This window comes from Pagrus pagrus (assembly GCF_965226575.1).
Source record: "Pagrus pagrus genome assembly, chromosome: 13".
Lineage (NCBI taxonomy): Eukaryota > Metazoa > Chordata > Actinopteri > Spariformes > Sparidae > Pagrus > Pagrus pagrus.
Window position 1 is genome coordinate 18,730,442 of NC_140197.1, and position 12,657 is coordinate 18,743,098.

Consider the following 12,657-nt stretch of genomic DNA (forward strand, 5'->3'; position numbering starts at 1 on the left):
TGCAGACTCCCCTGATCCCACCCTACCTCACGACAGCATCAAACATCAAACTTTGAATTCATGCTCAAAACAAAGAGGAGGCAGCATATCACCAAAGTAACCGAGGTAACCACGGAGCACCAGGTGAGTGTTTACATTGTTAGTGCAGGAGCTTTGGATGGGGACGGGGTCAGGGCTAGCTGATTAGCATGCTAACTTCATTAGATATCTCTAACAACATGATAAAAAGACATCAAAATGTCAAAACTGTTATTTCTTCACATTCTGCTAAGAATTTATTTATTTATGTTTTCGACTAAAATGATTACCTATTGCACCTTTTATTTACTTTAGCCGGGCTCGTAACTAGCTTTTAGCAGTCAAGAATGCAGGAAGGATGCCTCCCCTTAGATGGTGCCTGGAGGTAGGTACAGTATATTAAAACTAGAACATGGGGAATGGAGTGAGTAATAACTGGGTATTTTAGAGGAAAGGATGAAGAAATTACACTGTAAGAATTTTTTAAAATACTAAGCACAGTGCTGAACAGTGACATCCTGCCGTACCCTTTAAAGGTCATGTTAATAATATTTTAATGTAGAAAAATCTTTTTTCTTTTTTTTTTTTTAAATTATAGATCTGCAGAGCTTGTAGAAAGGTGCAGAATAAAAATCTTTCTGTGTTTCGTCAGCGTCAGGAGTCTTGGTAGTTGACAGTCAAATGTTTACACTATGTGCCCAGCATAGTGTACTGCCCTAACATTAGCTAGCTTAAGTTAGTTTAATATATGGTGTTATTAAAATAATGAATATAAATACTCTGCCCCTCATTAAACATTCAACATTAACTTGCTTGATCCACCATCATCAATATACATTACTGTATCATTTATTATCCATAACTATGGAAAGGTTTGTATTTTACTCCAGCCTGCTCATTATGAGTCGCTGCACACAGGCTGTGCAACAGCATGGGCTTTTAGGAGTTGCTATATGCGCAGAAAGCAGACCTCAGAGCAGCTTTGGCATGAGTACAGTGAACCACCATGTCCATTTAGAGAGCTGTCAGCTGTGTCTCTGCTCTCTCTGTGCCTCTTCAGCGCAATCAAGGCCTCTGCCACCTCACCACAGGTCTGAGGAAACACATCCACGCTCTGCTCTGCTGTCTGAGCGAGATACAGTATATCATTTAAAAGGTAGCGCACGAGGCTGTGACACAAACCCGAGGGCAGACGAGATTAAAGAGTTTCACAGAGAGAGAGAAAGAAAAGAACTCATGAGTCACCCCACTTGCGGAAAGCAGGGGATCACAAAAAAGGATCTTAAAACCAGCTAGGAGCTTCAATTATGGCAGCTTGAGCCCCCTCCAAACATCACATAAAATGCTCCGTATGAAAGGAAGAATCAATTACGGAATGGCTGACCTGTTTCTGTTGAAACTTCAAAAAGATGCAGGGTAGAGAAAGAAAAGAGTAAGTGGGAAGGGGCCAATCACGTGCTCTTAATTCTCTTCTCTCACATGCAAACAAATGAGCTGCAGGGGACGCAGGGAGGGGAGCGCTGCGATTAAGCGTTAAATAAAACATGGCCAGCAGACGTGAATTGATCACGGAGAAATGTGGGACAGAGGAAGGTGATTCTTCAAGAGCAGCGAGCATAGCTGTGAAAGACCCCCACAGGGGTAATGCCTGCCTGCTCTCCAGTACTTAATACAACATCATCATTGGTCCTTGTCACACAAACTCAATTACACGCAATGTTTTGGTGCCTTGATATAGGCGTGATTGTGTTGTGTGTGGGTTGTTGTTTGTGGTCGGCTTCAATGCAGGACAACAGATACTGCACGTGTGTGAGGGTATTTTTGATGCACAACTATAATGAAACCAGGGCAGGTGAGGATTGTTTGTTATGCAGCGCGGTCAAACACCCCACCTGACCTTATTACTTCCCGTCGTGATATATTATGTGTAAGGTCAATGGTAGGGAAGGTCTGTGCAGGTCATTAGTGTGTGTGTGTGTGTGTGTGTGTGTGTGTGTGTATGAGTGACTGTGTGTTATTAACTCATTACATCATCATTACACACATCGTCTGGGGACCTCACACTGTCACATCTTCACAGGACTGAGCGAGCACAAACGTGCAAAACCAAACACGTGTTATTGCTTCAAACGCTTCAGAAATGTGTGTCGATTTGAATGTGTGCCATGTTGACTTTTGTGGTTGGTTACTGAGCAGAACAGAACCATCTCAACTACAAGTTTCCTGACTGCATCAGAACAAATGTGGACCGGGGGCATAAAATGAGGGAGGCTGATAGAAATGAGTCCTTATTCACGGAAATCAGTTGACATTTTTGCACTTCTGGTTCCCTTGTCTCAAAGTCTGTGAGGTTTTTGAAAGGGCACATGCCTGAAATAGTTATGTATAATATAATATTGATGGTTTACCACAGGCTTAAGATATTTACACATACATCATCCCTACACCACGCTTTTATTTTTAATATCGGCAAAAAATAAAGCTTTCTGTGTGGTTAATTAGACTAAAATACCCTGTTAGCATTAACCGGTAGACGGCTGCTGGAGCTCGGAGCCTCTGGGGGTATAAACACTGGAAGTCGAAGAGAGCGCAGAGTTAGTTTTTTGGGATTAAAGAACGGATTTATCTCCACTCTCGCTTCGATGAAATCCACCGTAATGTTGTTCTCTGTTACTTGCTTGCTGAATGGAGGAGAAATGTACTTAACTTTATGAATGTACAGAGAGAAGAATAGACACTGACATGCAAACACCCTCTGGCCCAGTTGTTGCTCTCTGTCTCTCTATCTGCTCTCTTCTGGCTGTTTGGGATAAATAAATAAAAGACTCAAACACATGTGAGAAACTTGAATAAACACAATTTATCCATCAAACTCAGGCACATAATGTGAGGGGATATTAGCTTCTCTTCATGTGTAACCACAGACACCTTCGTATAGGCTAACTTCAGCTCCACCTCATTGCCTATTTTGATTAACCGGGAGTTAGGCAGAGTCAGGTGCTGCCAAGATGGTTCACTTTAGCATGCTCACATGCAAACTACGACAATGCTAACATATTATTGTTAAGCCGCTATCACCTTTATCAGGTTCATCATCTCAGTTTAGCATGTAAGCATGCTAATATTTGCTTTTAAACAGCACATAAACAGAAAGTACAGCTAAATGCTAATGGGGATTTCATTATTTGGGGTATTTCATTAATTTGATCCGATGATGGCACTAGATGAAAAGTCATGGAGTCACTGGAGTCACTACAATTCATCTTCAGGAGACAATCATGAGTGTCTGTCAAATATCCAATAGCGGAGCTTCTAGCATGGCTAACAAGTAAATCAACCCGGTGATGGAAAGCAGAGGAGGTAAGCTGCAAGGAGAATAATCAAGACTCCAACACGAAGGGAGTCCCGGGGATTTCGTCTCCGGCCTGCTAAATCCATCAGAAAGTTGTCAAGTATCAGGTGGCATTAATTATAGATGCCTTCTGTGATGGCTGAGCTGTTTGTTTAGTGTTCCTGTAAAATTGGACCCTGGATTTGAAGAGGAACAGGTCAGCGAGGTCACACGTGAGCGCTGCGCCGCTCTTTCTACCCTGCTCCCCTCCAATTTAGAGCCGGCTCTCAAAGAATAATGAGAGGAGAGGGGAGAAATGGGAACGAGAGCGAGAGAGAGAGAAGGAGAGAAGGTGAGTGACAATGTAAGAGGGGGATGTTGAATAAAACATAACTGGGAGAAGGAGATGGATGATTGGGGGGGGGAATACAGAGCTTTCCACCGACTGTGTGCAAACCAGCATGTAGCCTTCACTGTACATGCTCTCACACACGTGCACACGGTCAACATATATCAAACACGTGTATGAACACATTTCACATTTCACCTCAGAGTACAATCACGAGGGAAATTACCACAACCTTAATAATTTACACATATAGCTGCAGCTCTGCAGGCCGGGGCAGGCTCTCCCCACCCCTGGGTGCGTCTCCCTGGACTAAGGCAGTGCAGCTCCTGCCCCTGTCCAGCACCGGGGGACCAGCTGGTCCGAGCAGGCTCTTATAATACCTCAGTTATTAGACTTGGAAACGGAGACATTTAACATGGCTGCAGCTGAGACTAAAGCCCCACGGCCCTGTCTGCAAATTACATTGCTCTCACAAACAATCCCATTGAAATAAGGCCACTCAGGAAGGTCTCAGGACCGCCTTGATGGCCCAGTTTCAGCGGCTCTTATCATTGTGTGTGTGTTTGATCAGTACCACCATGAAACACTAATCACAAAGTCTGATATCAAATATGCAACAACTCTAAAGAGTGGCTCATAACTCTTCCTGAGTGACCTTATGTTTTATAAATCGTCCTGCTTTAGTTTTTGTTTTACATCTGAGATATAGCTTGTGACTGTTCTTCTTCATTGTGCTCTTTGGCAAAAACTTCACACCCTGTCTGCTCTCAGTTTCTCGACTGTTTCCATCCAATCCTCCCCTCCACTTTGATTTTCACTTGTTCGCTTAAGCTGATTTGTGTAAAGCCCCAATCTGGTCGTTGGCTGTTTGCCGTTGTCTGGTTTGATGAGTGTTTGTTTGCAGTGAGGCTTCTCCTATTGATCACAGCAGATAGCATCCCATTTTGTTTGATCAAGTGTGCACATCAGAGGTGGTCCTGATTCAAATCACACTGCTGAGGAAAATAACAGTGAAGGTCCTAAATCCTACATCCTTGAGTGTTTTTTAAGCATGTGGCGCCTAAGTGTGCGTGTGTCTGCAAGTATCATGTAGCACTGGTTTTCTACCCACATACACACATACATATACATATATGTGCACAAATTGGCAAAAATACACATAATTGTATTGATAAATAAATAATAATTTATAAATAAATCAGTAGATTAATAAAGATTGATACTGATGCATCATTGTACAAGCAGTTTTTTAGCTTGCAGATGCTAAAGAGGGAGCTTGTTGAATTACTCTATACACAGTTAGTTAATTAGCTAGCCAGCTAGTTAGCTAGCTACTCAGTTAGTTTGTTAGCTACTTGGTTAGTTAGCTAGTTAGTTAGTTGGCTAGTTAGTTGGCTAGTAAGCTAGTTTATTTGTTAGTTAGTTACTTAATCTGTCAGCTAGCTAACTAGTTAGGTAGCTAATGTGTCAACCTGAAACATGACAACGAGCTACGAGCAGATGTTAATGAGTACCTCAAAGTTGTACTTGAAGTGGCACTATGTAGTTTTGGAGAATAAATTCAAACTCAGAATTTTAATATTTCACAATATTAATGAGGTAATAATAAAAACTCAACTTACCTGAATAAACAAGCTGTTCTCAGAGGAAAATAAGGTCCCGAAAACGCTGTTTGAAGCTAGAAAGGTGGCAGGGTCCGCCACATATAAACAAACAGTATGAAACTGTGTTGTCCTTTAAGGTCAGTTTGTTTATTATCTTTATTCAGCCACGACAACAAAGAGAGTTTGTTTATTTAGTTTGTTTAGACATTAAAAAAGGATGAACTTCCGCCTGTCTCCTGCGGGGCACCATGTGCCGCACAGTGACAGTCAGCTCTGTCCTGCAGCGCCCCCCGCCGGCTCCTCTCCGTCATCACAGCACCACAACCAACAGTAAACAGTGGGAGGAGGCGAGGGAGCAGGCTCGGACGTGCTCATCATCATCATCTGTTAGTTCTGATCGATAGGCCCGATCCGTTCAGGAGGCTGCGGGGGTGTTTCAGGACCAGGCCGGACCGGAACCATCATCCTGTCCGCAGCGGTAGGTACCGACTGTTGTTGTTATTGTTGTTGTTGTTGTTGTTTCGTACCGTTACTCAGACCCATGTTGGTCAGCTGAAGTGACCCACCCTGAACCGAAAACATGACGGACCTGTGAGTGTTTTGACGCTTTTAATTGCGTGTTAAACGTGTTATTAAAACGCAGCATCCTGTTTTATTATCACGTTAATTTGTTCTGGCTCCTTCTGTGTTGTGTAGCATCAGATGAGCTAATGCTAACAGGCTGCAGGAGAGCTACACAGTCAGAAAGCTAACATTAAGAAGCTAGCTCCTCTGAGCTGCTGAAACAAACGTGCTTTACATGATTACAGAGGTGTTTATTTATTGTTTGTAAACAATTTAGAATAAAAATAATAATACATAAACCAGTGAGGCTTCAGGGCAGCAATGAGCTGCAGAAAAACTGCACTATCACTGATGATGCTATGACGTCATTTACTGGCTGCTCATGAATAATTAAATAAAAAAAACACAATAATAATAAAATAATAGAGTTTAGTCACATTTACAACCTGGTGTTTTATTTCATTTGCACTGGGATGTTTCAGTTGACGTCCCATAATAAAGAGAAATCAGTTTTGTTTATAAATCATCATCCCATTATTTAATACATCATCGAAAACCACAAGCTACATGATCAAACTGTGCTTTATTATTGAATGGCATGGTCATGCTACTCATATCCAGGTATTAAACACACGGATAAACACCATGTAAGAAAATAAAAATAAAAGTAAATCTGCAAGATGTCAACTAAATAAGTAATACCATATTTATTGTGATAATTTAGAGATATTAACAGAATAAAACAAAAGCTAAAAACATGGCTGCATGCTTTAAGAGCACTATAATGTGAGCAGGGAGTGGTTTCTTAGCTGAAACATGCAGAAGCACGTGCATCAAGAAAATCTGTCAATGAAGATCTTTCTCTTCTGATTAAAATGTAACCAAAACTACATAGTGCACCTTTAATTGTTTATTAATGACCAGAACATAATCTATTATTATTATATTTATGCAGCCATTGTATTCCAGTAAAACTTTAAGGGAACATTTCACCCAAAAATGAAATTTCAGTCATTATCTACTCACCCCCAGGACAATGGACGGCCAGGTGAAGTTTCGTAGTCGTCGAAAAAAATTTTGGAGCTTCACAGCAAAACAACGTTGCAGCATTCTCCTAAACAACTGAAGTAGACTGGGACTTGTTTTAAAATATGAAAAAAAAACAACATAAACACATAAAATCTGGGAATGAGACCTAATAATCAGCAGCAGCCTCTTAAGTGGCACAGAGGTATCCACTAATGCATCGTAGCCAATGAGAGCTCCCCAAACAATCACTGAAAGAGAAATAGTGGCAACAGTATTTCATTGATTTTGCAACCTCATACAACATTAAACATGTTTTTCCCAATTACATGTCTGTACTTTGTCTGTCTTTGAAGGAGTACACATCGACCTCTGCTGCAACAACTACTTGACTCATCGCACGCCCCAGTGTCACCATGTGCTCCTCGACCACATCTGCCGCTCTGCTGTGTCTGCTGGCGGGGGCTGTGGCCGCCATTCAGACCCCCCAGACAGGTGAGCCGGTGTGGAGCCAGATGAGTCTGCAGAGCTCCGAGATAGTGTAGTAGGGAGAGGAAAGAGAAATGAGGAGTTAAAGGAGGTCAAGATGGCAGCATGCTGAGTATGATATGAGGGTCATTGTCAAAAGTGACGTTACATAGATAGTAAAGGTAAAAGTAGAAAATCTCTCGCCTCTGAGAACAGCTTGCATCCAAACACACGGATATATTGTAGGGAGACGCCGATGCAGTAATTTTTCTTTTAATGCAATGAAATAGAAATAACTAAAACATGTTAGTAGTTGTGAATCAGCAAAATGGTAACCCTTACCTTAACCAAATCAATTATTTGAAAAATGTCGTGTTTATTTTGCAAACTCTCAAAAACTGTAGTTGCTAATCACACAAGATCTGTGCAGATTCCTTCGAGCCTCTTTATTGGCAAGCAGCAGCTCAATCTGTTCAAGCAAACCAGTTCAAACTCAAGTCTGTAGTTCAGTCTGTTGTGGATGAACCAGCTAAGCCATGAACTGTTCCTCCAGTGTTCTTGGACAAGCAGCAGGCGAGCTCGGTGATCTCCCGTCAGAAGAGGAACGCCGATGGCAGTAACCCACCCACCCTGGAGCAGGTTTGCATGGAGAAAGTGTGCACCTACGAGCAGGCCAGGAGCGTCTTCCAGGACTCGTACCGCACGGTGAGCTCCAGGGTTTCACTGTCAGCTTAGCATTACACCATCTTTGTTGATTTGTCTATCTCAGTCTGCAGCTTTAACTGCGCACTTATCACGCATATGCTCTCTTTCAGGATATCTTCTGGGCCGTCTATGTGGGTAAGTGCTCTGTTAAAAAGACTTTCCATCACTGTGCAGTCATTAGCACCACATTACATCATCTCATAGACTTGTTGTCTGCTCTTAGACGGAGATCAGTGTGCGGAGAAGCCCTGCAAGAACGGAGCCATGTGTTCGGACAGCGTGGGAGGCTACGACTGCGTCTGCAAGTCGGGTTTCTCGGGGGTCCACTGTGAGAAAGGTGAAGCACGGATGTCGACATCACCGTTGTTAATTCACTTCTCATGTTGGTGTGTGTGATTGTTACAAATTTCACCTCCTGTTTCCACGATGCAGATGAGACTGTGTGCACCCTGGAAAAGAACAAGGGCTGCACACAGTTCTGTAAACCGGGCTACACGTCCTACGAGTGCTCCTGCGCCTGGGGATGGAGGCTCAGTACTTCGGACAGGAATAAGTGTGAGCCTGCAGGTACGTCTGTTTCAAGGTTTCAAGTCCAGCTGAATAATTCAATTAGTAAAATGCATTACATGCAATTACACAAAAAGGAGGGAATTATGTCATTTTCTTGACTTTAAACAACAACCCGCATTAGCTTTTCTCGCTAAAGTCACCTTCTTATCTGACTTGCAAGCGTGAACACACACCTTGTCCTGAACCTTTGCTTGTTGAACGAGCCAAGCCCCAGTTTGTGCCTCTCATGTATTTGCTACCCGCACAATGCTACTTCACATTTCAGTTAGCTTTGTACATGCATTTGTTTATTTATGCAGGGCTTTAAACATGTTGATCATCGCCTCGATAGCGAGGTTAGCCAGTTAGCTAGCCTAGCCGGCTGCTAAAATAAAGAAAATCATTGAAAATATTATGAGAAATGAGGTTGGAGCTTTACTGCTCGCTTTCACAGGAGAGTGTAGTCACTGAAATTTTAAGCTAGCTCTTTCAAGCGCAGACTGTACAAAAGAGCAAAAAAACTATCAACAATAAATTTAAGGCAAAATCTAATGAGGTAATAGTAACCATCTCACCTTGTTCTCTCAGTCACACACCCCTGTGGTAAGGTATTCAGTACGGCTCGGTGGACTGAACGACTTACCAGCAACATGCGCAGCAACTTTGAAGAACTACACTGTGGTTCTTCAGAGTGTCCCTGGCAGGTAGGAAAACACACACACACATCACAGGTCACAGAGTAAACCACTTTTTATTGGTAAGTCAGTGATGCGGGCATTCATTGTGTTGTTTGCAGGCTCTCCTGAAGAGTTCAGAGTCCACAGGTTTTTGTAGCGGAGTCATTCTGAAGGAGAACGTGGTCCTGACTTCAGCTCAGTGTGCCAACAAATACACCTCTATCCACGTGGCTGTCGGTGAGTAGACAAAACACACTCCTCTACCTCTGTTACTGCAACTACTAATTAGTGAAACAGCATTTAATGGTGCAACATTAGGATCTGCTAAATACATCCATGTGGTCAAAATACCCTCTAAAGTATATGTACAGAGAAAAAATAACAATTAGGAGATCAGGTCTTTAAACAGGACTGTACAAAGGACTCATGGAAGAGTTCGGGTTAGAGATTTGGAGTAAGGTTACCCAAAAAATCAACCGAACAAGTTTCAACTCAAGAAAATCGTGCAAAATGCCTGTTATCGTTTCTTAGAGCCTAAGGTGACATCTTCAGATGTCTCGATTCGTCCTACCAACAGTTTCTAATTTCAAAAGCGTTCAGTTTACTATCACTTAAGTCACAGATGGGCTTCAAATCTTCACATTTGAGAAGCTGCAATCAGCAGAGGTTTGGCATGTTTGCGAAACGATTCTTCAAGTATCAAAAGAATTTTCTGTCGATCAACTAATCAATTAATCTACTAACCGTGGCAGCTCTACATGTCAGCATGTGTGCTTGAGCTTGAGAAACACCCTCATCCTGAATGTCTTGTCTCACCTGCACCTCCTCAGGCAAACGCACCACCGGCTATGAAGATGGAGAGCAGGCGCTGGCTGTCAAAGAGAAGCATGTCCACCAGCGCTATGTGGAAGGCCGCCCTGAACACGACCTGGCTGTGCTTGTGCTCGGCGGCCGCATCAATTTTAAGAAAAACGTGGTTGCTGCGTGTCTGCCGGAAAAAAGCTTTGCAGAGAGCATCCTGATGTCTGAGGATTACTCGCCCATCATCACTGGCTGGAAAGAAACCCCGCAGGCGGCTACTTTCCAGGGCCCGCTCTTGCTCAACCAGCTGGCGTACGACCGCCTGTCGCAGTGTCTGGAAACTCACCCCAACCTCATGTCCAATAAGATGGGCTGCACCAAGGCCCGGGCCAATGCCGACTGCGACATGAGCTCCGGCAGCCCCCTGCTCGTCCTGTACAGGGATGTGTTCTTCCTCACTGGGGTGGTCAGCCAGCCGACAGGGGCCGACTGCACTAAAGGATACATCTTCCAGAAAGTGTCTCGCTACCTTGACTGGCTGCGCCAATTCATGGGTTCACGTTAGGTGGGGCAGTCAGGGAGAACACGGAGGTTATTGGCTATTAAAAATGCAGGTGAATACGTCCTAAATGCAGGGAATCAGATGAACATTTTCGTTGTGCACTTGTAGCTGAACCTTTTGTTTTGTCTTTTAATAATAATGGAACGCCTATCTAAACCATATAGTCTCGATCTAGGTGATTGCTTCCCATTTGTCTCCGTGGACTTCCTCATTTATCCACAAGGTGGCTCTCTGTTAACATAAATATAGAAGCACTTCCTGAATGTATCTACCAACCAGAGGGTCAGAGGCAGAGGGAAAGATGCAGTGAATTATTCAGCATGTGTTTTGTGACGTGAACATACCTTTGATAACCCTTAAGTGATGTTATTTTTAGCGACTACTGTACTGGTTGACATGCACCTTGTAACACTCCAGGTAATCACTGTTCTATAACTGTAATAAACTCTAATAACACACCCGATGTCAGTTCTGTCATTGTTTTAGGATGAAGTATACGAAAGTATTTCCAGAAGATGTTGAGGAAAACCAGTTCCTGGAAATTCAACATCTGAATATTCGGGAATACAAACCCTGATTCCAAAATAGTTGGGACGCTGTGTAAAATGTAAATTAAAGCAGAATGATTTCAAATCATTTTTGCAAATGAAGCTCATTGGGGAATTTGAGTGTTGCACTATTTTTAACAAAGGTAGTTTTAATTTTATTTAGGCTAAACCCGTTGAGATGTGCATCTGTGCTTTTGTGTCACTAGACACAAAAACATGAACATTAGCAGACAATTAAAATAAATGTGCAGCGAATCAGATAAACAACAGATTACACCCACTGTATTGGGACCACAATCTGCACAAAACTAAAAAGATATGTGATATAATGAGTGGACAGCTGCTCCTTCCAGTGACTCGTGAGGCTGTGCTGAACCGATGCTAATGAGCTCACAAAGACAATGCTAACATGCTGGTGTTTTTGGCATACTGCATTGCACATAATGTACCTCGTATTTGGACATACTAAATCTTCTTTCTGGCATACTTAATAGCATGGTAGTACGGGGAATGGAACGCAGGGTATGTCTGGACAAGTGGGTGGACCTGGGGAGCCCCCACGATGAGCACCAGGCTTTGAAGCCAATTAGACACAGAGGCCAAACTGTGGAATTACAACGTCACGTGACGCACAGGGACAGCAGCTTTTTTTATTACATAAGCTTACATTGGGAAATTAGTGGCTGTAAAATAATGGATACATTTTTGGGGGCGTCCCAACCCCTGATCACATTCAGAATGTCTAGAAAAGGTGCACAATGTAATTATTTTGTCCCCTTTCAAGTTAGCTGGGGACTGGAAGTTAGCCAGCTTGGCCAGCAGAAGTCTCCAGTGCGCATGCTCCCTGAGTACTTTTATACCAGGAGGTCAAGCTTTTTTAGCTTCACGCACCACTGAGCAGCTTTCAGAGGAATGAACGGGGCTTTGCCTCCGACGCTGTATCCAGATTTCCCTTTTTAGATCAATGACTGGCCTGGGGACACGCTATGGTAGCAACTTTTCAATCACAAGGTAGTCATGCCCTAAAGTGTACACTGCTTTTTCATCAATTTTACTCTACATTTAGAAAGTGAACATCATGCTGTATTGAATAAGACCTGAAGCTAACGATTGAGACCATAAATTCATTAGGAAAATGTTTACTAACTAAAGTATAAATCTTGTGAGAAGTCGGGTCATTTTCTCATAAGTTTACATGCACTCGTACTTCTATTTGCAACCACTAGCAGCGCCCCCCACTGGCCATAAGAAAGGATGCAGGTTTAAGGCACTAAAGCATTTCAGACCCAGAAGCTCTGCCTATATTATGTGCAATAAATAGTTCACATCATGTGTTCAAACCCGCTAACTTTCAAGCAGACTAAGGAGAAAGCATCGACTCTGCAGTTCTCATAAGTTTGATGCAACTGCAAGAACGTAGCTGTGACAATCCATCTCGACTACTCGTATATTCCC

At 42.8% G+C, this 12,657-nt stretch overlaps 2 protein-coding genes across 2 annotated transcripts in view; one reads left to right on the top strand and one right to left on the bottom strand.

Annotated features, from left to right (window-relative positions):
* Window positions 1-5,448, bottom strand: part of LOC311267738 (lipid droplet assembly factor 1-like) — a 40,335-nt gene extending 34,887 nt beyond the window's left edge. Inside the window, exon 1 of the mRNA XM_084370966.1 lies at window positions 5,321-5,448. The gene's annotated coding sequence lies outside the window, so the exon portion shown is untranslated. The remainder of the gene's footprint in view (window positions 1-5,320) is intronic.
* Window positions 5,449-5,623: 175 nt separating this feature from the next.
* Window positions 5,624-11,112, top strand: proza (protein Z, vitamin K-dependent plasma glycoprotein a). Its single transcript, XM_084370964.1, has 9 exons — window positions 5,624-5,780; window positions 7,249-7,387; window positions 7,914-8,065; window positions 8,176-8,200; window positions 8,289-8,402; window positions 8,498-8,632; window positions 9,203-9,318; window positions 9,411-9,528; window positions 10,122-11,112. The coding sequence occupies exons 2-9, from the start codon at window positions 7,309-7,311 to the stop codon at window positions 10,655-10,657; spliced, it is 1,275 nt and encodes a 424-aa protein (XP_084227090.1). The 5' UTR covers window positions 5,624-5,780; window positions 7,249-7,308; the 3' UTR covers window positions 10,658-11,112.
* The last annotated feature ends 1,545 nt before the right edge of the window (window positions 11,113-12,657 follow it).

Bases quoted from the DNA above. Each gene is read 5' to 3' on its own strand.
- proza (XM_084370964.1), top strand. From the start codon at position 7,309: ATGTGCTCCTCGACCACATCTGCCGCTCTGCTGTGTCTGCTGGCGGGG. The intron at 7,388-7,913 runs GTGAGCCGGTGT...CTGTTCCTCCAG, and splicing joins CATTCAGACCCCCCAGACAG to TGTTCTTGGACAAGCAGCAG. The intron at 8,633-9,202 runs GTACGTCTGTTT...TTGTTCTCTCAG, and splicing joins GAATAAGTGTGAGCCTGCAG to TCACACACCCCTGTGGTAAG.